Source organism: Plectropomus leopardus, chromosome 2, assembly GCF_026936395.1.
Source record: "Plectropomus leopardus strain MGB_pleo_1.0 chromosome 2, ASM2693639v1, whole genome shotgun sequence".
Lineage (NCBI taxonomy): Eukaryota > Metazoa > Chordata > Actinopteri > Perciformes > Serranidae > Plectropomus > Plectropomus leopardus.
In genome coordinates, this window is record NC_142177.1 from 24,825,763 (window position 1) to 24,852,557 (window position 26,795).

At 39.0% G+C, this 26,795-nt stretch overlaps 1 protein-coding gene across 3 annotated transcripts in view; it reads left to right on the forward strand.

Annotated features, from left to right (window-relative positions):
* kif5ab (kinesin family member 5A, b) overlaps nt 1-26,795 on the forward strand; it is a 90,592-nt gene that overhangs the window by 38,940 nt on the left and 24,857 nt on the right. For all 3 annotated transcript variants that reach the window (XM_088088980.1, XM_042505773.2, XM_042505781.2), the window contains exons 11-19: nt 1,799-1,947; nt 3,921-4,069; nt 8,802-9,010; nt 10,997-11,065; nt 12,309-12,515; nt 17,922-18,068; nt 20,637-20,825; nt 21,381-21,498; nt 24,807-24,868. In XM_088088980.1, coding sequence (XP_087945106.1) covers nt 1,799-1,947; nt 3,921-4,069; nt 8,802-9,010; nt 10,997-11,065; nt 12,309-12,515; nt 17,922-18,068; nt 20,637-20,825; nt 21,381-21,498; nt 24,807-24,868 — 1,299 coding nt within the window. The remainder of the gene's footprint in view (nt 1-1,798; nt 1,948-3,920; nt 4,070-8,801; nt 9,011-10,996; nt 11,066-12,308; nt 12,516-17,921; nt 18,069-20,636; nt 20,826-21,380; nt 21,499-24,806; nt 24,869-26,795) is intronic.

Genomic DNA, 26,795 nt, shown 5'->3' on the forward strand with positions numbered 1-26,795 from the left:
TTTCCAAAATAATATGTGTTCGAAAAATGAATCTAGGCTCCAGTGAATTACTTGAACATATAAAATCAGAACAACCTGAATGGCTTTAATGTCACTCTCAGCCAAATCATACAATAAATCAGCCAAGTATCCCCTCCTTTAAGAATTGTCATTTTGGTATATATGCTCACAGATTGATACTGCTCTCATTTACAAACAGTAAATGTAAAGCTATCTTTGGTTGAAGATCGTAAAAAAGGGAGGAACAGTGAGGTTGCCAGGCAACTAGGAAGAAGCTACAGATCCCACGGGAAAAAAAACCCCAAAACAACACATAACTCACAATTTTTACACTTTTTGTACACCTTTTTTCACTTTGAATAAAGACAGGCTCGCTGTTTACCCCTGATTTCAGTCTCTGCTAAACTAAGCTAATGTCGTCTGATGGTAGCTTCATAGTAATCATAGAGACATGACAGTGGTATTACCTTTAACATCTAAAGCCCCCTTCTTACCGGACAAAAACCCCACAAATACCCGATAACGTCTGGCTTTTGTCCTTCATAGGAAAGGCTATAGTCAGCATTCATTCCTGAGACAAAAAACTCTGCAGTAGTCATGGGTATTTATCGCATCTAGCTCCCAACGGCTTCACTGATTTTAGCCTTTTTTCCAGCACTATTCAATGATGAGCCACCTCAAATTCTGTCTTTGTCCAAGCAATGTTCGAACCTCACTTCAAATTAGTCGGCATGGAAAACGATAGCGAGACTAAATAAGTAACAGATATAAAAAAGAAGTGCCTACTGTAACATTTTCACTGGCCTCCATGCTGATCTGTATTGTTTACTTACCTGTTGCCCAGCGTGTTTGTGAAGCCGAACATGACACACCCATAAAAATAAAAACAAAAAGGCACACTTGCAGAGCCCTGTACATGTCTATTTTCTACTAGCATCCTACTTTTATAAGGTTGTTCAACATTTAAAAACTTGCTTATGCGTGATAATTTTGGGGAAGAGGATATAGCTCTCAGAAAGAAAGCTAATAAGAGTATTTTCCAAAATGGCGAACCATTCCATTAAATATGTTTTAATTGCCATACCCAAAATCATTTTCCAGTGTAACACCACAGTACCAGTTAACATGCACAGATATTGTAGAAAGCAAGAATCTAATAGATGTTGGCACTAAATATAAAAACCATGTAATGTGATCCCAATCCAGTGTTTTGTAAAATCCTTCTGTATTGACATTCTTGTCTTGTGGCTGGACTGGATGAATGCTGCAGTGACATGCTGGCTAGTTTTCTGCAACACTTTTCCATAATTTATAACAGGGCTACAGCTGGTATTTCCATATTTCACCAAACTCAACCAGTAAATTCACTCAATGCGTTCTGCCCACTCCATTACCCTTCCAATCTCCATCATCGTAATTAAAGTATTCACCATCTCTTATTATATAACCAGAAAGGCTTAGGGAATTCCTCATAAACCTAATGGAAAGGCTCACAGACTGAAAATGCCTCACAAATCTTTTATAAATCTACTGCCTTCCATTCTTAGTTCATTGAGCAAGGACACCATCTTTTGAAGGCGTTTTAGAGGTTAAAAAGGTAATGCGTTGAATGATGCAGCAGACAGAGAGAAACTGTTTCTTTTTTTTCTGTGCTGATGCTCACAGCAATTATTTTTAGTTGTGAAGAAAAAAGAAATGCAATGATGTTACAGCAACACAAAATGTCCTCCGCTGTCTTTTAATCCTCTTCTGTCTCATTTTTAATGCCTTTTTTCTTCCTCGTTTTATCTCATTGTAGAAATCCCACGTGCCGTATCGTGACAGCAAAATGACTCGCATCTTACAGGACTCGCTGGGTGGGAACTGTCGTACCACAATGTTCATCTGTTGCTCTCCCTCCAGCTACAACGATGTAGAGACCAAGTCCACTTTGATGTTTGGCCAACGGTAACATGCCTAGTAACCATGGGCAGCTGCACTGTGCATGCATGGCTCAGCTGCAGCTTGGGGGGTGTTTTTCTGCTGAAATATGTTCAGCTCACATATGCTGTTCACATCATACTTTGTCCAACTTTTGCTTTTGATGCTCAGCTTCGGAGGCAGGGTTTGTGTGTGTGGTGTCTGATCGTGCTGGGATTGCTTTAAAAGCTTTTATTTTGTAATCTTAAGGGTAAGCTGCATTCGCAGAAGCAGAGATTTGGTGTGCTTGCCAGCTTGTCGCCCCTATTGCTCACGGTCAACTCACAGATAGAAAGAAAAGATCCTGAAAAAGCCGCCTTATCCATCTCTAGCCTTTTTCCTCTACCAATAAATTCCTTGAATAGTGACTGACATGAGAGTATTGGGTGAAATAAATAATGCATGACTGAGCAAAGGGAGTGACAGAATCCACAGCGCATATTGAATCTCACTGAACAGAAGATTTGGTCTCTTATCTCCGTCTGTCAGCCACAGTCACTGTTTAACATTATGATTAATCTATTCATCAAAATCAATATGGCTCCTCAAATACTATGACATGACATTAACCCTCTGAGACCTACCATAGACCTACTTTTCTCTTTTTATTGAGGGATTCAGGGGATCTTGGAGATAGCAGGTCAACAGTAAATGCCACAAAGAAGTGGTTTACATCATCATCATTTTCACAGCTTTACCTCGGCGTCACACAGCCTTTTCTTTGGCACTACATTTCTCATCTGCCACAGGTTAGCTTTTTGGGTCACAAAGTGCAGTTAGCAGCTTTTACGTGATCCGACTGAAAGGAAACTTCCCGTTGAAAACACTTACAATATAGTATCCACTTTGACTTGACATTGTGTTTTATAGGTAGGCATTTTTTAAGAGGCTAAAACACGTTTAAAAATCAACCCCTCTATACAGCATGGTAATGCTGAGCTGTGGGGTGCGGGCCCTGTCTCTTTCTGCAAACTGGGAGCGCACCGACTGCCACCTACTATATGTAAAATATTTACTATACATAAGTATCTCATACAGCCCCACTTCAAAAATCCTGAACTATCACTTTAACGATGGGAATGTCAGCGGGGATCGGCAATGGCCCTACAGGTCTCAAGGGGTTAATTTTCACACAGTATTTGTATATTTCAGCGCTGTCAATGTTTCAAATGACTATATTGTTGCAGAGAAAGGTCCACAGACATACAGGTTTTTGCTTAATGAGCAGGTGTATGGTTAGACTGTTGCTTTGTGTGCATAGATTCAGTACATGAATTAGCCATCACCACTTTGTTCAACATTTACTTTATTGTCACTCGATGTTTGATTATCAGAATTTCACTATCCAAATAAAGTGTTGACTAATTCTGATGTGATGAGACGACTTTAGATAGGACTGTTTTTCGCGGTGATATCGGGGAATAAATGAATATAGACAACAGTGTTTTCTCACTGGAGTGTGAAATTAAGCGATAGCCACTAATGTGAAATTCACAGCTGCAGCTGAGCGCTGCAGCTGTAGCATCATGAATGTTTCAACTCTGTGACACCCCGTGTCTGCGTCATAATTGAGCAATAATTTATAGTCACATACAATGCTTTTATCCTCATATGCAATGTATGTTTGCTGTACTTTGATGTGGTCTGAGGTTTTTTTTTTTTCATTCTGATTTCTTGCCTCTGTATACTCCCCTCTCTCTATATGCACCATCAAACACAGTTGGCAGAAACCCAATTTGCATACCAATTAATGAGATGCAAGACCATTTTCATTGAGCAGCCAGGGCTGAAATACCCTTGTTGACAGTTCCTCTGTTCTCTTATATTTTCTTTTTTCCTCTCTCTTCTATATCCTTTCCTCTTAACCCCCCCCACCCCCCACCCCACACACACACACACTCATGTTGTTTTCTTCCCTTCCTTTCTTCTGCTGCTCTTTCTCCCTGCATCCCTCCAATTAGAGCCAAGACCATCAGAAATACTGTATCAGTGAACCTGGAGCTCACAGCAGAGCAGTGGAAGAAGAAGTACGAAAAGGAAAAGGAGAAGAACAGGTCATTGAAGGAGACTGTTCAAAGACTGGAGGCTGAGCTGAACCGTTGGAGGAACGGTAATATTCACACTCATATCACGCTGGCAGCACACAAAAACATGGCATATCTAAGTCCTTCCTTCCAGGAAAAAACTATGAAAATTGTTGCCCAGGTATTCTGACATTATCAATGCTTTTTCTATTTAATGTCAGAATAAGTTTATATTTTTAGCCACACAAGCAGGATAGTGGTTGGTCGTTCCAACACTTTTGTCCAAACTGAAATAGCTTAACAACTACTACATGGATGCCAGGAATTTATTTCTGCTTCCCAGAAGATGAATCCTTATGACTTTGTTGATCCTCTTACTTTTCATTTAGTGCCACCATGAGATTGACATATGTGGTTTTGAGTGTTGTCCTCACAACTATTTGTTGGTTTGCCATAAAATTTGGTAGACATTCATGTCCCCATCCAGCTGTATCATAATAACTCATTTCATTTAGCGCCTCCAGGTGATATTAGTAATTGTCCAGTACTTTGATTCATGACAAAATATCTGCAGAACATATAATATTGAAACTTATTCCTACCATTCATCTCATTTTAACATGCTTACATTCAAATTTTAAGGTGGGCATGATAAACTTTACACCAACTGAGTGTCAACATGTTGGCATGACCCCTATAGGCCCAGTCAACAAAGGAAAATGTTGGCATAGTGCATTTCTGCAAACCATGGATATGTTCCATTTGTAGGTTTCATCGTATCATATCAATTTTATCAAAGTGACGTAATATGACTGACTTGGTCATCTGGAGGTGGAAGGGATGGTGGATGGTGTGTTATCTAGGTGGCTGCTAAGCTGCAGACCACTGTAGACCATTGTTCAAGACCAACTAACCAAAAAAAGAGATGTTTTTTTAGCAAGTTATTGCTGTGTTTTCAGCTGCTTTTTAGGCACCAAACATAAGTGTTTTTATAGCAACCAGTGGATATTTTTCCAGAGGCTTTTTAGCCCCCAAACATGTTTTTTTCTTCCAGCAGCTTTACAGTTCCTAAATGTGGGTGTGTTTTGGGGAAACCTCACTGTGTTTCCGGTGGCTTTTTAGGATGATTTTTATTGGCCATTGACTATTATTCCAGGGCTTTTTAGGCACCAAATGTGGGTGTTTTTCTAACCCTGTCACTGTTTTTCCTGTGGCCTTTTTCCCTCAAATTAGGGTGATTTTTGCGGCCAGTGGCTGGGGTGTTTTTAAATGTGTTCCCTGTGGATTTTTAGCAACCGGTTGCTGTTTTTCCAGCAGAGATTTTAAAGCCAAAACATGATCCTTTCCTTAACAGGCATATCTTTTTTTATTGCTTAAACCTGACCAAATGTTAACCACAGCATTGTTGAACTGTAGAGTTTCAGCATATCCACTACATAATAAATGTATCTGTAACTGTAAATGTAATATGTCTGCAGTCTGCAGAAACAATCTGTCAGCGATTTGTAAGCTTTTTTTTCTGGTGATTGGGTTGTCACTGTGAACATGTTAGATTAACGATGTTGGCATGTTGCTCTAAACAAGGCTGAGCTGCGAGTTTGCCTGTTGACTCAAAGTATTGTTAATGAAAATGATCAGAAACAAGGACCCTAACTCTGTACTTCAATGTTTGGTGAAAATGATTAGCTTCAGTAAAATCTGAGAATTGTAATGGTCCCCCTACAGGAAAATCTCTGCACTATATGTACCGGTAGTTCCTGTTCATTGTTCCAGTCCCTTTTCATGCATGGCAGAGCACTTACTAACAGGACTAAAAATGTTATCGGCCTGCTAGCCTGCAGACATTATTTTTCAGTCCACGTAAGTGCAGATTTAACCTCATTTGATATCATCTGAATACATGCCAGTGGAGATCCAGGAGGAAAGCAGCCAAACAGACTTACTGGCCTTGTGCCCAAAACACTTAAAAATCCCTTTTCTGGCTACTTCTATTTAATATTATTCATATTTTTACACTTTGTATAATTGGATTCCCCTTCCAATGTGCTGAAGGCACCAAACACTGGAGGCTTTATGTTTTATGAATCCCTATATATTAGTTATTTTCATGAGAGAAGAAATTGTAATTTATGCTGGTCCTCTCCCATGTCAGCACACACACACACACACACACACACCTACATGAGGAACCGCATACATATTTGCTCTTAATTACACGCACATACACATTTCTAGGCATTATCTCCAGCTGGACTGTAGGTCAATTCAAATGTCAGCACACTCAATGATAGTGATTGGCTGACATTCAAGCCATGTAATGTATCCTGTCCGATGTTTATCTTGAAGATCATTCCCTCTGTGGTTGACGTGAATTTTAAAAACGCTGTAACACATCTTTATTGAACATCTAGCAGTGAAAATTTCTTCATCCCTCTCAGTTTCTCTTCTTCAAACACACACACACACACACACACACACACACACACACACACACTCTCCCTCCCTCCCCCTGCTCTCTTCCTGTGTCTCTCCTACAATTTAGTACTTTTAATTTCCTAATGGATCATTTTGACAACATAGTTGCCCTCACCCCCCTCGCTGCTCGCTGCATTGTTGCCCCCCTCAGGCCAGGAACTCCTCGAGACAAATGCCGTTGACCTCTATCTTGTACCATATTCCTGGACTCTTTAGTACAGGATGGCCCAAACATGGGAACAGCTGTCTTGTGCTGTAAATTCGGCTCCATTTATTCCCTCTGCAGAGATCTCCTAGAGTGTGCAGCCATATGTTTTTAGGTTTTAGTTGCATCTAACCAGGCAGCTGTTTTTTTTTTTATTGATTATTAGCACACCTTCAACTAGGCAAGAAGACTTAATCAATAAAAGGTGTTACTTAGGTGTATTGTCTTAACTAGATTACTTTGACCTTGCATTAAAGGAGCAAGCCACTCAATTTCTCAATTGATCGCCTTTCCAGCAGTCAAATCAGTGCTGTAAAATACTGGAGTCAAACTCGAAACAGTGGAAGAAAGCTTCCCAAATGGTTCAGCATCAAACTCTTTTGGTGGCCTAAGGGAGGGCATTACAATTACTGCGCATTACAATCTAGGGTAGCTGTCAGTCCAGGTATTTTTCTGCGTTCTTCATGTCATTAAGTGTCTGTACTTGTGCATATTAGTATACTGAGGGGCGAATTTACAAAGAATGGATTTTAGCTGCTTATAACACCATGAGTTGCGCATCACTGAAACTGCTATCTGCCTTAAGGCCTGATTCACAAAAGATATCGCTCTGATGATAACACACCCTTGAAGTTTTGCAGCTGAGTGTACTTTGTCCTTTTTTGTGTCTAAATGCAATTATCTATGTGGCAGAATATAAATGTTTGTGCCAAGAACACAGTAGTCAGAGCAACAGAAAGAAAAGGAAAACTAAAAGTTCATGCCAAGAGTTACAAGACCTGACCAACGAAGTACAGAGGCATTCTTCAAAACTTCGAGCAAGGAATTTGAATGTGACAAATAGAGACTGTATTTGGGATTTAATATCCCTGTCACCTTCAGACTGTAAAAGAGAATAGCATGATCTGAAATGTAATACAAATGCAATGTGGGACAAGGCAAGGCAGCTTTATTTGTATAGCACATTTCATACAACAGGGCAATTGAAAGTGCTTTACAGAGCAATAAAATATAAAGACATAAAAAAGAATACATATTTACAATGAAAGCGTAAAGACATGAGATATGAAAGGTAAAAACTAATTACTATATGATTTATTTTAAAAAATCATTAAAAATAGCAAAAGTGCAGACAAGATGCAAAGACGAAAACATGATAAATAATATAGAATCAGGATTAAAATATGTTTGCAATCATTATTGGGTGGAGTAGGCAGTGCTAAAAAGGAATGTTTTCAGCTTTTACTTAAAAGTCATGGTTGGGGCTTGTCTAAAATCATCTGTGATATTATTCCAGGTTTGTGTTGCATGATAACAATGTTTTGTTCTAACTCTTGGGACGGTCAGTAGGCCGCTCCCAGATGTCCTGAGGGTCCTTGAAGGTTCATATGTCACCAGCATGTCAGGGGTATATTTCGGCGTTGAGACACAGAGTGATTTATAGACAAGCAGTGAGATTTTAAAATAAATTCTCAGAGTGACAGGTAGCCAGTGTAAGGATTTCACTATCAGCTCTCTGAGGACAGTGATTTTTACATTGTTACCTCAAGTAGAAATTAGTGCTGACCTTTGTGAATTGGAATGTTTTTGCAATGAGGCTCATTTACATAATAATGTACCAATTTGCGCCAAATGTATGCATATTTATCTAATTAAAATACATGCTAATAGCACAGGGGAACTGAGATGCTATTTGCTTGGCAGTGCAGTTAGGGCTGCACTTCACCATTTGCAGGTGCTTTAATAGTTACACTGTTTCTTTTTGTCTTAATTGTGCAGGGTCAGTATCTACAAAAGCCATGCAATTCTTTTGTGAATTTGCCCTTTTGTTTTCTCACTTTAATGCATTCCAAATCCCCTTTGCTTTTTCTTCATGAACTACTAGAGGAGTCTTGAGTCAGACACAAGACAACTGTCATTTTAATGTTGTTAAGGTCTTGTATTTTGTACTGCTGTTAAGTCTGAAGACAGGAAGCTCATTCACAGCACAGAGATATCTCAAACCTGAGATTTATATTTATTCAGGAGTAAGGAAAGGACATATGCCAAAGATTATCCTGCTAATCCCTTTTAATGCATTAATCCACAGTGGAGGATTTTTTTTGCAATAAGAGCAATGCATTTTGTTCCTTGTTTAGGTGAAGATGTTGTTGTGTTAGAGGATCTATGCCCAGAATCTGAGGACGTCCCCCTAGTGCCTACCGAATCCGAGGAGCCGCTCCTCGACATCTGCAGCCCCTGCAGCCCTTGCTCAATTGCGTCCTCCATTGTGGTTCACATCTCTGAGGAGGAGCGGCAGAAGTATGAGGAGGAGATCCGCAAGCTCTACAAACAGCTAGATGATAAGGTGATGAATGGATGCCGCATTGGGACCATTTGTGTGTATGAATGTAGAGCTGCTTACACAGCTGATTTTTGTAATGGTATGCGCACATGAACACAAAAAGCATATCATATATGTATTATTCATGTTAGTAATTCAGGAACAGACACAGCAGTGACTAATGTAGATACTCTTAGGAATAGGTGTCAATGGGGAAATAATAATGTTCTACATCAAAAGACATTAAAGCTTTAATTTCTTCAGCACATCATCTGTGATCATATGTGCTGTGCTAAATGATGCTGTAGTGAGTCATTTTATTGCTTTTAGTAACAGATATTCCAGTGCATATGCAGTATCAGTTCTGTGTTACTGCAGTGGCACAGTTTGTAATTCATGATGAGGAGAAAAAAGCCTTGTAACGTGAACGACTTTTGACATTTTCACACTTGCAGGCATATCCAGGTGTGTGGTTGCACATACTGCGTGGGTTAATCCATGGGGATGCATAACTTCTTTTTTTCTTTTTCCCACTTATGTTGCAAGCTACAGTAGACTGGATGCAGGATATTCTATGTTACGTTTTAAATTTATTGACAGACTAAACTGCACATGCTGCAGGTGTTTTTATTACATGCAGTGTTTCTGGGTGAAGGTAGCATTGAAATGGATGAATTGAACTCTAATTTTACAAATCATCATTAATATATTGTGCTTTTCTTTTTAATTTTGAGGTATTTAGGGCAAATTTTGGTATTTTTCTAACTGGGACCCTATATTCCATGTTTTTGTGTCTGAGTCACTAATTGGGACAGTGGTTTTGGAAACTGGTCTGCTGCAGCAGGAAAATAGGCTGCAATGTAATCCCTACAGGCAGTTGACCTATCGCTAAGCCCCGCCCTCAAACATCCCAATCACATTTTGTACAGCTACACAATGCACTTGGACATCATGCTTGTAGACCTCCATAGAAAAGCATCAGAAATTCTGATTTTCCTGTGGTTTTATTTAAATTTTGCAATTATAACTTAAAAAATGGTTTTAAAAAATTTGTATGGGTTAAATGCAACAATTATACTGGCATCCTGAGAGGTTAGAGAATGGAGTGTATTTTATCCCATTCCCTAAACCTCATATAAACAGAGAAAAGTGTCTCCTTTGGATTAAGCTGTGTGGCACATAAAAGAGATAACCAAGAATATCTACTGTTGTTCTAAGGTAAGGCAACATAGTGTTAGCAAAATGTTGTGCAAAGTGACAAGTATATATAACCTCATACGCTATGTCAGCAACATCGTGTATAACACAACCTTGCAGCAAACTTTGCTAGGTAACATTAGCTCATCATGTCATCTGTTAAACTTAGTATTTTTGTTTTTCCATATATATATATATATATATATATATATATATATATATATATATATATATAGAGAGAGAGAGAGAGAGAGAGAGAGAGAGAGAGAGAGAGAGAGAGTGAGAGAGAGAGAGCTGATTAGGACAATGTAGCTCAAGAGGCTTCTTGAGAGGGACTTGGTTACACACAATAACCAGATCAGCAAAAGGTAGAGTAAAACATTTTATTTCTCTGTAGGGTCCTTTCCATAATGTTGTTGAACACATAACAATAATCTGAGCCTGTCAATAGCAAAAACAAGAACTTTTAGTGGACATTAATTGACAGTGTAAAATTGCCTGTAGGAATAAAATTGCTTGTTTTGCCACTGTGGCTGCAACGGCTTCTCTCAATACTGGACCACTCTTAAAAATGGATGCCTCAATTAGTCACTTAAACATGAAAACACAGGAAATAGGATCTGGGTTCAAGAATACAGAAGTATCCCTTGAATATTTTTTTTTCCAGTTGAAACACCTGCATATCTTTCATTTATAATTCATTTATAATTCATTTATAAGTGTAGTAAGTAACTGAACTGTGCCACAGTGTGTGTAATACATAACACTGCTAACAAACTATTTGTACTCCACATGCCTCTTTTGCCAATGAAGGATGATGAGATCAACCACCAGAGCCAGATGGTGGAGAAACTGAAGGAGCAGATGCTCGACCAGGAGGAGGTAAAAGACTGTAGTTTTACATCCTTTCATCAGTTTGGTTAAATGGCTCTCGGTAGGCTGCATGTGGCAATCAATACCACACTTTGAATAGAGCTCAGTCGTGAGAGTTTTATTATCTCGCCCTTGAGACAAATGAGAAAAAAACATCACTCAGGTGCCAGAAAGCGCTTGAAGAACATAGAGCAGCATTGTTTAATCCTAAGTGTATTTGCATGTTAACAGCAGTGTAGAATTGGTTTCACTGGCTGCTCTGACACAAATTATCGGAAGCAAAGATCAATACAAAGATTGATGACTGACTGAAGCATGATGTGCAAATTGTTGCCTGTTTAAGTCAGCATGGCTGACATTGTTGCAGATATAAAAACACACAAATGTTCTCTAATGTTCTCATATCTGATAAAATGCAATGGATGTGCATTATTTCACCATCTTTGTGGATTTAGAGACCTTTTATGTAGTAGAAAATGTTTTCACAGCCATTTTCTTGCATAAATCTTCAGTTAAGAGATTTGTCTGCCTGTATATGCGTACTTATGGAAGGAACAGCAATTAAAAGACTCTGTTAAAACGTAATTACAAGCAATATTTACAGAATATATTCAAAACAGTGGCTTAACCAGCAGGTTATACAGTCTGAACCAAGAATTGGCATGTAGTGCACTGCCATGTAAAACACTCCACATTTGCAAAATTAGCTCATTCATATCCTAAAACGAGTCTGCTGTGGGTTAGCTGACATGATTGTAACTACACAACCTTAGCTCTGTTTACAGTGGCATGATCTCGCATCCATTTGGCAAAACATAAGATAAGTGCTACGGTGAAAACACCCCGGCACCCTGGGTAGAGCGACATCGACATTTAATGACATCCATTCAGTAAAATGGCTCTCACTGGGCTACTGCAGTGCACATGTAAGCAAACAACGTGGTGGCAAAACATTGTCAGCTCTTACAGAGTTAAGTTACGCTCTGAGATGAATATTTAAAATGTGAGCTATCTGTTAAATCACACCTGTATTGTGTAACAAGGTTTGTACACAGGCTTATCAGTTATTACCAAGAGAACAAGATAAACTCCACGATTATGTTTTATTAAAACGCAGCAGCACTGCCTTGTGAATAATGCAGACACTGCTTGTTGTACACAATACCCCTATACAGTTGACTTTATGTTCACCTTTTAAATCATATCTTTCATTATTTATAGTTATTTAGTTGTTAAATCTCTGTGTTCTCAGCTTCTGGCATCATCTAGGGGTGACAGTGAGAAGGTTCAGTCAGAGCTCGGCAGGCTGCAAACGGAGAATGAATCCGCTAAGGCTGAGGTGAAGGAGGTCCTCCAGGCCCTGGAGGAGCTGGCAGTCAACTATGATCAGAAGAGCCTGGAGGTCGAGGAGAAAAGCGTGCAGAACAAGCTTCTGGCTGAAGAGCTTGCAAAGAAAATGGTGGGTTTTGCATCCTGGAGGGTCAATCTCATGCCATAAAGGTGAAAAACATTGCAGCTGAAAATGGTCGAACAGGGAAAAAGAGAAAGAATGATAAAGAGAAACAGAGACAGAGAAGGATTAGCTGATAAAGGCATGGACATATACTAAGCTGTGGTATATGTATAGATAAAAAAAAGAGAAAAGGAACATTTGGGTATGAAATAATCTATCCATCTGTCCATATAAGTCCCTTTCAAGAATATGTCAAACTAAAAATGTAATTAGAGAGATAATGAGTAAAATTAAAGAGCTGCATGAAAGGAAGGATAAGAGAGGACATTCTGGGTAATTGTGCAGCCAGCAGTCATGAACAGATACAAGAAAAACTATAATTATTGCCAATTATAAATATATAAAGTGGGGAAAATAAAAATGGAGAGGGAAAATAACCCAAACCCTGTTTTATTTTTCATAATCAGTCAAGACATTAATCAACAACTTGACATAAAGTCACAAATGTTGTTCCAATTACAGCCAGAGCTGATCTTTCTTTAGCTCGACCCTGAATTCACTCTCACACTCTCTGGCAGCGACGGCAAGAGCTTTGAATTAATTTTATTAAACGTGGCTGGTTATTTTGCACCGTGATTGCAAATAAACCACTAAGAACTGCAGCTGACATGTCTGACTTGTCTTGATTAGGGTCAGTTTTCAATGTCAGCCAGTAACTTCAATTCAGAGGCTGTGGTTTTCACTGTGAATAGCTTGTTCACATGAAGACAGCATTCAATGTTGACAAAGATTAAATTGCAGTCAATTAAATCTTGCAGTTTATCTTCAAAAGCCTGTGAAATTAATTTTATTAATGATATTCTGCTTTTATTAAAACAATCCTTTCACTCTCTGTGTATAGAACCAGACCTATTCATGTCTGTTTTGTAGGCTTTGAAAAGTCCTAAAATCTGCATTTCAATTAGTGGTGGTCTGAGAATTCATATTTTTGAAGTTACAAAAACTCAAATGCCCTGGAACTTTTTTTTAATCTTAGCTCTTCTTAAGCCTTGGAAACCTGAGCAAGTTTGCTGGATTTCTTTCAAAAATAATGGGAAGAAGGTATTCTGCACCTTGAGCAGAAGTGACCCAAATTTAGCAAGAAACGAATAAAAAGTGCAAGTTTACCCGAAAATTAGCAACCCCCCCCAAAAAATAACATAAATAAAAGGAAAGTAAAAACCAAAAACAAATAAGGAAATTACTTGGATAAAAGGTGCTAAAAAATACATATAACATATAAAATACAATAATTATGTAAAATCATTTTAAATATATAATTGTGATAATTGTGAATTGCAATATGTGGGACATTTCCTGACAAGTTGCCCATTGCCTTTTCCACCATGTTTTCAAGATAAACCGCACAGGTATGCTCAGGGTTCAAAGGTTTAAAACTTGAAAAGCATCTGAGTGCAGCACAAGAAAAATTATGTTGAATCAGGTTTCAAAGGGTTAATAGGCTATTAATGTTGGGATCCTTCATAATATGGGCCCTATCTTACAGCCAGCATAGAGCAGTGTAAGTTACTACTATTTTCAGTGCAGTTTTCCTTTTCACGGCCAGCACCCACGCTGTGTAAGTAGCAAATGTACTTAAGCCCATTTGTGCACCCGTGGGCGTGTAGGTCTTAAATGAGGTTTGGTCAGGCGCACCATAGGTGTATGGCTATTTTGAGGCAGTAGAACACAACACAAAAACCTGAGCTTTTTCTGCTATTTAAAGGGTGCATTATTCAGATAGTAAGATGCGTCTACATAGGCAGGTTCGCAACAGGCACACACCCTGCTTGTTACTCACAAGCACAGATAGAATAATATATGAATTACATTCTCTTAAATGTGAACATAGCAGACAACAGAGCAGAGTCATAGAGCTGCTGTCCAACTACCCATTAAGAGAGACCTGTGCGCCTATACAAGAGGAGCAGTGGCATAACTTCATAACTTCATTGGGTATTTCAGAAGCTGTGCGAAATGAAAGACAGTTAAGTTTTTCCTCTCTCAAGTTAACAACTTCAGCTTTTAGTTTTGCCTCTTAAATTTCTTACGATATCTACTGCAGGAACATTACTGCTCTTAGTAATGATACATTGGATTTATATAGCGCCTTTCAAGGACTCAAGGTCACTTATTAGTGCATTACTCTCAGCAGATAAATGTTTGCTTCTGTAATCTAGCTTGATGACACTCTGGTTAAATTCATGTTACACCCAAAACACACCTATGATTAATTTAAGGACTAAATCAAACCCCTTTGCCCCGTGCACATTAAATTGCGCTCAGATTATGTATTGTTGAGACATTTTTCACACCCTATCCAACATTTTAAAGTGGAAATTAGATCCAGACCCTGTGATAGCTCTATTTGGCATTATTGAGGGAGGCAACCCTTATATGAGGGGAATGGGGTTATGTGGTGTTATGTACCTCTGTGCAATAATCAGAATTTAGCAGCGTTTGGATAGATGGGTAGTTTTGATGAAGCAGATGAACTGCATTTTTGAGCTTTCAGAACCTGAAGATGTTTTTTTATACTTTGTTCTTCAGCAGTATTTAATGTAGTAGAGAAATACTCAAGATTTTTTTTACGATATTTTCTTTTTATTTAGATAAAAAAGGATATTACTGGTTAGAAAGCCACTTACACTGTACAGTTTTTTTTAGCACTGACAGAACAAAACCATGCAGACAAATAAATAAAAAAACAAAATAAAAAAAAACATGCAGGCTAATACATAAACAGTTGAACCAGACCATGTAAACAAATGAAGAAAAATAGTAGTAATAATAATAACTATTATTATTAGTATTATTATTACTAATGACCCTAGAGTCCAAGTGTAGCAGGTCACCAGGGGTAGATACTATAGTGCTGGCCGATATAACCAAAAAACTGCATCACAACACTTTTTAGAATTTTGGCAGTATCACAGTACAACATGGCACCTCTTTAAATGACTGGTTTGGGCTTTTTACAAAAGTCAGTAGTAGCCACTTGCATGCATTACTGCCAGGAGCACACACATTATAAAAACATTTCAAAGTCATCCTGAATATAATAAAGCCCTTGAATACTGTATGGCCTACTCGGGCCACAGAAACAGCCACAAAGTGCACTGCAAACAACATTTTACTATACAAATTGCACTATAGGCTTGTGAGATATAGGCCCACTGAAGAACCACAGCAACATTCCTTAGCTATGCACGGCATGGCAGAAATAATTGAGATTTAAAGCTTTCGGGGGCTTTAAGGTGTGGGATGACTTCATCAGTGAAGCAAAGTGTTGAAATAGTATATCTCCACTTACAGTGGTGATTTTTAAAGGTTTGTATAGATCTTTGTGCACAGAAAAGCATTTCAGAGATAAAAGTAAAAGAAAGACTTTTGGCAGAGCTGGTCAGTTCTTAATGAAGTTATTGTGACTGGCTCAGAGGACAGAATCGACCATTATTCACCTTCTTTAAACATCTTCAATATTTCATGCAGCGTTTTACAATCTGCCACAGTGTCCTCTCCTCCCTCTCTGTCTTTCTCAGAAGCTGGTCCAGAAAATGATGAAAGGGGCTGACAGTGTAACCACTCATTGCACAGTTCAGTCTGTTAAAGCTAAAATCTCTTTCTTCCCTCAATCATATCCCTTAGTACGCCGTCTTTGTGGTCGTTTCAGTCAGTTCTGCCCTGGCCTCTCACCTGACACCACTTCCTCTCAGGGACACAGCCTAACAGTCTGACAAGATGTGAAATTAATTACTGGAAACCATGATGGGCTTAAAAAAACCTTTTATGTCAGTCTCTCTGGTTTTTTTTTTCCAGCTCCACCCCCCTCCAACTCTACATTACCGTTTCTCCACTTTCTGCATCCCAGCTGCTAATGTGCAGTGTTGCAGCTTTTAAATTTCTTCCATATCTACAGTAGAAATGGAGCAGCATTGACCTAGAAAAATGGTGCAATGAAGTACATTCATCACTGTTTTCGCCCCACCGTCTCCTCAGCTGTCTTCACCTCCGCTTTCAGTGGTGGCTCCTCTCTTCTTCTGCAGGAGGACACGCAATCGCTCACTGTCGCTGCCATTCACCTGCTCCTTTAAGCACTCTTTATCATCCATCTGTCCACTTAAGCCCCTTTCTATCATTATGATTAACTCCATTCATCATTCAAACAACCATCTCTCCAAAATTTTTTATTCAACTAAGCTGAGCATTTTTCATTAACCTCTCTTCTCCATTCCTTTTACATACACACAGATGGATAGATTTCAGTTAATTATTTACTGCCTTTTGTGCTGAGTTAATATTTTGACACGGCAAGTGACCTGGAAAATTATCACGGGGCTTGAAGTTAATGAAGGAGATGAAGATGGAGGAGGTTGACGAAGGAGTTAATGTTACTGTTTTTATACAGGGGGGTTAATGGTGCTTTCTATTGAGTGGTGATTCATGGCAGCAATAACCTAAAATGCGCCATTAAAGAGGAGCATTATTAATAAGTATATTCTTTCTCAGACAATAAATGATCACATTAGATCAATAAAATAACTTCAGTGTGTTTAGCACCAGCACTATGGAAACAGACTTAAAAGATTATAGTATTTTTGGAGGCTTAGCTGATGAGGAGGAGTTTACATTCTGTAATTACACACAAATTAAGCATAATGAGTTTAGAAGGCTGATTTTGATGTTTTTAAGCCTTTACCTTTTTTTCATATTTCCTATTTCTAGTTTAAAAAAAATATACAATTAAATAAATCTAAAGGATTTCGTTTTTAGCCAATCACATCCTGTCACTGTAGAGAAACTATCTATTTTATATATACAGTATATTATTAGGACTTGTGATCTTTACAATCCTTGGTACAGCCCTGACCAGCAACAATGGTTTTCTATGAAAAAAATGAGGCACAGTTTTGCTAGATTAAAGAATTTGTTATCCGCACTGCCCCTTCTTTCACTTTATTTCGTCAACCCTGTAGAGTATCGACCAAGCCCAAATCGCTTCATTGTGTTCGTGCCATTGGGGCTACAGCATTGTTTAGAAGCTGCTTACTGTACAGAATAGAGAAGAATAAAGTAAGCTTCATCATTCACTCTTCCAGATCCTTTCATTGGGGCCAATCCCATCAGCCCCCTATCTCGGTATTTATTGATTTGTAATTTAGCGGCCATTATGTGTTTGCTGCTTGGATTTCTTGGATGAGAATGGGGTCAGGGGTCAAAGTGTGTTTCGCAGCTGTGTGCTAACAGATTAGAGGCCCCTCTATCCCCCCAATTTTTCTTGATATTATCACACTCTTATTTCCACTCTCCCTTTTTCTATTTTCTTGGCGTCTCCTCTTTTCACTCTTTCGTTTCACTCCTCTCGTTCCACAGGCTCATCTAATGGCTTTAGAGGCGGAGCTGTCCCGTATCCAGGAAGTGAGCAGCCACCAAAGGAAACGTATCGCTGAGATTCTCAATGGTCTGATGAGGGACCTGAGTGAGTTCAGCACTATCGTTGGAAACAGGGACATCAAGCTGGTGAGTGGGATCAACCTCTGAGGCTAGTTATGAAGCCAACACACAAGTGCCAAAAATTGCAGTTCATCAAATGGCCACTTGAGGCTGGCACTTACGTTAAAGTGCTCAAATTTACAGCAGAAATGAACATGTTTACAGCCTGGTACAAAAAACAGTTTGTGTCTAAAGCTAATTTTCAACATTCATGACAAATGCGGGTGAATTTTTATATAATTGACCAGTTTACATTTTCTAAAGGCTTAAAGTTACATATATGTCAGGGTGGGGCTGCTTTCACTCACAGGCTGACTGCATGGCGTAGCTGCAGTCTGTGAATCTGTGAATCTGTGAATCGTAAATCTCGGTCAAATCTGTTTTCTGGCTCCAAAAAAACATGATTGCGACTACTAAAATGCCACAAACACTTTGGTTTCCACAAACTAATGCGTGACCCATTATTTATACAGTCTGAGAATGGGATAAAAAGTTCATGCTTGAAGACATTGTACTTTCTTACCAGAGATGTTTAAGATAGTGTCTGTGACAAAAGATGAGACACCTAATAACAAGTAAATGCAGTAATGTTTTTATTTTTTCTTAGTGTTAAAAACTTCTCCACCTAAACAATTGAATTCCCAAATTCCCCTACAGTCAAAGTCAGAAAAACATTTAACTATGTCATGCAATTAGCATGAAAAATTACATCCATCTCATCTTAGAGTAAATATCCAGAGATCAAAGATGTTATACACTCACTTCTGGATTCAGCACATCCTACTTTTTCCTGTGATCTTGCCATGTCCAAGAATTAATGTCCATGCATTAAAAAGGCGCTGCTTACGCTGCGTGAGAGGAAAGATAAAAGCGAACTTTCTAATAAAATGTGGGACAGATTCTGAGGTGCAGTCATGAACAGATCCATGTAAGAAAAAGAAGAAATTAAAAAGGCACTACCTATGAATTCAGATCATATAAAATGTACACAGATGTCTTACCATGGCATAGATGGTGGTATAAATAACATTAGGTAAAAAAAAAGGGGGGGGGGGTTGCCTCAAGGTGTAACCCATGGTTAACTCAATGGCTTCATGACTCTGTCTCTTAGGTTTCAGTACATGTTTTAATGCTAAAAATGTCCCGTCAACATGGTTTCTCATACAGCTGTAGGAGAGTTGATTAAACACATTTTGTAGGTGCAAGGCTATCAAAAAACAGCATCAACGAAGAAAGATAATGCCTCCACACTTAATTCCTGCCATAAAAGTTTAATAAAGATGTTTTGATCCTATTCAGTCCTCCTACCTGTCGACATATAGGCAGAAACAATTTCAAATAGTGGAAAAAAAACCTCATAAAACATGTCCAACAATAGTGATTCCCAGCTGAGGTTTTCTGTACCCCAGAGAGTACTTGGATACATCAGATAAAAACCTATTGGAAACCACTGTCTTGCAACATGTATAGGACCACTCACATACCAAATTGTAACAAAACTTGAATGAATATGAACTTTTACTGTTGGGCAGATGTTACAGAACCACCAGATGCAAAAGTAGCCATGAGTTTTCCTTCCTCCCAACATCTATTGCATAACTGAACAAACAGTCAGTTAATTCCTCATAGTGGTAAAGTCTCACTGAGCTGAGGAGCAGGTTAATTAAGAGGTAGGCTTAGTTGCTTAAGTTTGCAACAGTTATTGTCTCACGATCACATGTTTTTTGGCTTTTTATAATATTAATTGTCTCATAGTATGGTAAATTTATTATGGGGTATGTGCAATATTTCAATATTGCAATGTTTGGTCTCCAAGTCATGTGATACCATGCCACTGTATATTGTTTGCCCTGTGGTTTTTGTATTGTTTGTATTAAATGTTATGTAGTTATTTCTAGCAGTTTTTTTGCCCAAGACAAATTTCTTTCTAGACAATGAAATTTATCCAATCTTATCTTACTATCTTACTAATTGTGGAAATAATAAACAGAGTGCCTGGTTAGGACATGTACCCTGTGAGTAAAAGGACAGACAGCCAAGCAAAATAGATAAGGGCTCAAATGTTCACACTATACAGCAATGTCAAATATATACCTGTATATAAATTTTGTGTATCATCGTTCCAAGGTTTTACTAAAGCTTTATCACTGAGTGAAATGTTAAAATCAAAGACGTAGAAAATTCAAAATGTCTGCAACATTTCACACATAAAACTGTATTTGAGGCTGTGTGTTACCCAGCTGCAGTGCCATGCGTTATACATTACAATCAGTATAGGTACACCCTTGACTGTTTAACACCTGAGGATAAGTAACGGGTGTATCCACTGATATATCTTGGCTGTAATATTTAGACTGATTTTGATATGTGGATGTAAATGCTTTCCTCCACAGTTCATTTCAGAGCTGCGGCATCTGCTGAATGATGCTTTTAGCTTAATGGATGTGCCTACAAAATGACAGAGAGAGACTCTAGGATGCCTCCCTCCCTCTTTAACTTCCCAGCTGTCTTTAAACCGTCCCCACTCAATCTTAGCCAAACGTCTCTGCTACTCTTTAAATGGCTTCTCCTCCTCTGTACCTCATTTGTCTCCAGCCCATGGAGATCACCGGTGCGATCGAGGAAGAGTTCACGGTGGCCCGCCTCTACATCAGTAAGATAAAGTCAGAGGTGAAGTCCATGGTGAAGCGCTGCCGGCACCTGGAGAACCTCCAGACAGAGTGTCACCGCAAGATGGAGGAGACGGGCAGAGAGCTGTCCTCGTGTCACCTCCTCATTTCACAGGTGAGGGGCTGATGGAGGAAAAAAGTTTGTAAGTCTATCAAATTCAGCAGGGAATATTGGTGTTGATGTGGAAAAATCAGGACAATCTACACTGAAACCTCCCTGTGCAAAATATTAATTATCACCACAAATGAATGATTGACGTTTCGAGTGCACTTCTCTTCATCAGACTGATTAACATCACAAATACGTGGGCCTTTGTTTGATATTAATTACTTTGATGAAGAGCAGTGTGCTCGAACCGTCACTCAACTGTTTGTGGCATCAATGCATCAGCAGCTTTTGGTGCGCAAACTGTGGGGATTCTCAAAGGATTGCATATTTTTTATTCTTTGTGTTGATTGATTGAAACTGTCATGTTGTGAGTTTTACTCTTTGGCTATTGATAATTACATTAAATTCCCTAATGGGATGTGAAGGCTCATAAATATTCAGAACATATCCACGGTGAGTGAAATGTATATTTTATCCTTGGTGTAAAGTGCTGTATTGGGTCGAGGTCAGCAGCTCATCAGTATACCTTCTTCATCTTAGACACTATGTTTTGACTTTCAGCACGAGGCGAAGATCCGCTCTCTAACGGAGTACATGCAGAATGTGGAGCTGAAGAAGAGGAAGCTGGAGGACAGCTACGACTCTCTGAGCGAGGAGCTGGCAAAACTCCAAGCTCAAGGTAGACTAATGTAATGTATGTCATTATACATCTACAGCCTCAGTGTTTCTGTGAGGCTGTACTTTAGCATGTCAGCAACGTATGTATGCTAACATGCTCACAATGACAGTGGTAATATACTGATGATTAGCTGTTACACTATATTCATCATCTTAGTTTAGTAATAATAATAATAATAATAATAATAATAATAATAATACATATTATTTATAAGCGCCTTTCTTGCCACTCAGGGAAACTTTACAGGGATAAAATTACAATAAAACAACAGATAAAAGCTACACAGTATAAAATGGAACAATGCAATTACAGAGAGTATGCAGTCTTGAACAGGCGAGTTTTTAGTCTGGATTTGAAGAGAGGAAGAGTCGATGTTTCAGATGTCCGGTGGGAGTGATTTCCAGAGTTGAGGACCAGAGCGGCTGAAAGCTCTGCTCCCTATAGTGCTGAGGTGGGCGGGGGGGCACAGTGAGGTGGAGGGAAGAGGAGAATCTGAGGGAGCGGGCGGAGATGGCAATGGGGAGGAGATCTGACAGGTAAGGAAGGGCGAAGTTGTGGATGGCCTTAAATGCAGGAGGATTTTGAATTCTATTCTGAATTTAACCCGGGAGCCAGTGGAGTTGCTATAAGACAGAGGTGATATGGTGAAATGAGGGGGTTTTGGTGATGATGCGAGCGGCTGAATTCTGGACCAGTTGAAGCTTGTGGAGGGATTTGAGAGGGAGACCGAAGAGTAGAAAATTACAGTAATCGATAGTGATGAGGGTGTGAGCAAGGATAGAAGTAGTATGGAGGGTGAGGGAGGGGCAGAGACGATTAATGTTACGTAGATGGAAATATGCAGACCAGGTAATATTATTGATGTGGGATTGAAATGATAGTGAGCTATCAAGGATGACACCCAGACTCTTAACCTGAGGGGAGGGGGAGACTGAGGAGCTGTCCATTGTGAGGGAAAAACTGTCAACTTTAGATAATGTAGATTTTGTGCCAGTGAAGAGGATTTCTGTTTTTGTCACGGTTTAATTTTAGGAAGTTTGGGTTGAACCAGGATTTTATTTCAGATAAGAAGTTGGTGAGGGCAGAGGGTGGAAGTGTGGAATTTGGTTTGCTATGTGTGTTGCTATGCTAACATTTGTTAATTAGCTAAATAAAAATCAGCATGCTCTCATATTTACGATGCTAATAAACAATTGTTTGCAGATACACCATGTGCACCATATTAGTTTTATGTCTTACTATGCCATCATTTGCTAATTAGCTCTCATAACAACTGATTAAAGTTAGCATTCTGATGTCTTGGCCAGGTTTCCCTTGAGATTGTTGATCTCAGTTGGAGTTGCCTGACTTAATATGGGTTAAAAATATAAATAAGCATGCTCACAATGGCAATGCGAACGTGCTGATGTTAACGTTGCTGATAGGTTAATGTTTCACCATCTAAGTTTAGTTTGTTACTTTACAAACATTTGCTGATTATCACAAAAATTTACCCATAGCTGGCGACGCCAGTGACCTTATTAGTGCACATGGGAGAAGTCAGCTTTGAGGGCTTTCTGCCAGAGAGCCCTTCTAAGAAATGAGTAAAGGGCTCATCCAGCATTTACAATTGACTTTCATCACATTCCCACAATAGTTCTGGAGGCATTTCACTAAAAACAACAAAAGTCAACCCCATGGTAGCACTAGAGGAAATGATTGATTTTCTGGGCACCATTATTATCTGCACAAAATTTCATAGCAATCCATCAGATAGATGTTGAGATATTTCAGTCTGGACCAAATGACATCGCCATCCTTCGAGCCATGCCAGCATGACTAAATGGGCAGCAGTGGCAATTTGTGTATAACCTCAATGAGCTACTCAAAAAACTTTGAGAAGTTGAAAAACAGTCAGGTTAAGGATGCAGCACATTTGTAATAGTATATGAATCAAGCTTGAGGTGAAATCTCACAATCCACCAAACCTGAGGTTCGAGGATCAATACTGCATAAACACAGTCAGTGCAGCACACGTAAATGTACAGGTTCTGTATTTGCAATAAAAGTGTCTTTGCCCTGAGCTCAGGTTGAGATATTTTAGCTACGTGATCGAAATAACAAACCAGGGAAGTGCTTAACATTTATTCAGACTCTAAGATGAAGCAGCAAAATATCAGTGTGTCCAGACAAGCAAAACAACAGATTTATGGTTGATAAATCAAGCAAAAATACAAGCCTGCAGGAACAAAGCCAATCAAATAGTCAGCAAAACAGATCTTTGCTCAATAAATCCAAAAGTACTGCAGGTGTAAAGTAGAATATCCAACAGAAGCTCACATTTTTAGGATGACTTTGTGGTGAAGTGACTGAAGTGACTGAAGTGAGAAATAATGATCTTTTAAGTTGTTACTCTCTGCACTGTGAAGGACAATATGTAGATGTAGCTACATTGTCAATCTTAAGCAAAATTGCTGACTTGAGACACCAAAGTCAAACATAAGGTTAATGTTCTGACAAAGCGAAACAAAATCATGACAGGATAAAGTAAAACATAAGGAAGACAACAAATCTGTCACTGCGTTTTAGCTCCACTGAACTGGAACTGGGAGGGAAAGTGCTGCTTAAAACAATTTTATTGGCTTCAATGGAGAGCTTTAAGTCTTTGCCAGAGGCCTTTCAGTCCTGTCAAGAAAAAGAAAAACAAGGGTGAACACTGACAAACAACTTAGGCACCCAAACATTTCACAGCACCAGCACGAATAGATTAATGGTACATTTGAAATTCGTACGAGGTCCATCTAACTGCAGGCACTCCCGGGACACTGACACAATTCACAAATCAGGCCAAAGGCAATGTTAGTCATTCTTCCCAGTGAGTCTGCATTAAATAACCAGTGGGTTTAAGGGCAGGTAAATCAATTTTGGAACCAATCCACACCGGAGCCAGGCGGTCCACGAGTCATTACAGAAGTAGATAAATACAAAGTGCTGCTGGTCGCGTTGATTGCACATCCTGGCACAAGGTAGAGAGCGCGGTAATTTCATCATCAGGCACCAGGAACAGCAGTGAGTCAAAAACAGATCAGATAAGCCTGACACAGTAGCTGTCATTCTCAATAATAGATATTATTACACTTGAGGCATGACTTGGATCACGCTGACCTCGCTGTCAACATGAAGCGGCGGTCCAGCTGTTCCGTCAAAGTCAGGTCACTGTCACCTCTTTCATCTACAGCACTGTTTTTTTTTTATTATCTTCCTCTTCTTTTGTCCCTCTGTCTCTGTTTCTCTCACTGTATTCACTTACATTTGTGTGTGTTTTTCAGAGAGCATGTCACAAGTGACCAATGGGGAGAATCACTCTGTTCAGGATTCATGTGATATACAGGTAACTATGACTATGACTTTTAGTGTAATGACCTTTTATTGCACCGCCTCAGCATTTAGCTAACTGCAGGTGTGTATGTGTGTGTGTGTGTGTGGGTGGGTGTTAGTTATGTGGTGTGATGTGGGAGTGTTTGTCTGCTTCCATGAGTGTGTATTCATGTGTCAGCATACAGTGTCTGAGCTTGTTCAACAGAGCATGAGTGTTTTTGCATAGAAATCAAGGCTGCAACTAACAGTTATTTGCGTTATAGTAGAATAGGTGAATCTTAAAAATAAAAAACAACCAAAAAACGAAAAGTTTTACATTTTGGGCTTATTCTCTTTCTTCCTGATGGTTAGATGAGACAATGCACCCTCATACAACAGTTGGTATGATATCCTACGAATTAGCACTCCATGAATAACGTTGCAAACGTAACGTTAAGTTACTGTGCTTAGGTTTAGGAAAAGAAACATAGTGACGAGGCACGCAGTTCCAAACAGCAGTCTCCACGTGTTTTGTGACCACAATGGTCATGTGATAGCAGTCTTCCCAAATATAAGGGTTATTAATGCATTACTCACTCATGATTACAAGTGATATGTATGAATTTATATGAAAATGTACAAACAATGCATGAGAGCAGCCTTTATTGGAGGATCCATGCCACTCACCTGTTTGTATAATAAATATGAAGCTGTAGTCACCTGCCACTGAGTGTAGCTTTGCATAAAGACTGTAAACAGCTAGCTTTAGTCAAAAGGTAACAAAATTGTTGAGTAAAAATTGAAAAGTTGCAGTTTGCATGAAGGTTAATGACTTTTTATTGTAAGTGACTTCCTGGTATCTTAGCTGATTGTCATCAGCCGGCCCCAGACAAGAAATTTCCAAGACAAAACCCACCTGTAAAATGAAAATCTTTTTCTTTTTTATTAAGCTAGAAAAAAAAACTTGTACTCTTGGTCAGTCTTTATTTTGATGCAAAATTAACTAAACTAAATGAGCCATGGTCGATTTTATATGAATATATAGGTTTAACGACAATCTACATTGGATCTGCGAAGCTCTTGGTACAGCATGAACATCGACAAACAAAACACCGTATCGCACAGATGTGAAAGTGGTATCAATTTTCCCATCTAACTCTTCGCAAAAAAACAAATAAATATATTTCTAAAAATGTTGAACAATTCCTTTAATGTAGGAAAAATTGAGAAGGATTTTTTTATTTTTTAATAAATTACCTTGATAATCAGATTTTCTGACAATTTATTTATCAATTAATGGACAAATCATTTAAGGGCTAACATGCCCAGATTAACATGTCTGGCAGTCCCTGGTCAAACATTGGCTATTGGGCCTCTGTGACCTCCGAGCTCCCAGTATACACATCACAGTAAAGCCAGCAGCTTCATTATATTTTGCCCAGAATCACACCAGTATGCTTGAATACTGCCAGGCCTCTGTTTTTGTGTATGTCCATTACTTTCCACTAATTTGTTGAAACACAACTTTTTGTTTTTTAAAGAAAATTCACCATGTGAGCAAAATATAAAATTAAATAATTTAAGTCTTAGAACTTTAGGACAGGACAACGCCCTTCGACAGATATGGTAGTGCAGGATCCCGTTAATATTCCACCTAAGTGGTGCAAATTCCCAAACAAATCTGACATTTGACATTACCAAAATGCAACTGACACACAGTGAAGCTGAGGTCTTTTAGGGCTGGGGAGGTCTGGGGCCAGGGGGCTGGTGGCTGCTTGGCCCAGCTGGTAATCTAGCCTGAAAGTAAACATGCGACACTCCAGTACAGTTGGCAGCATTTTTTGTTTTTAATTATCTGCCTGCACTGTATTTGTGCACATGTTCATGAGTGCCAGTGTGTGTGTTTGTGTGTGACACACACCAGTCTAATTAGCCAAGTCTCACTTCAGACTCAGTGACAA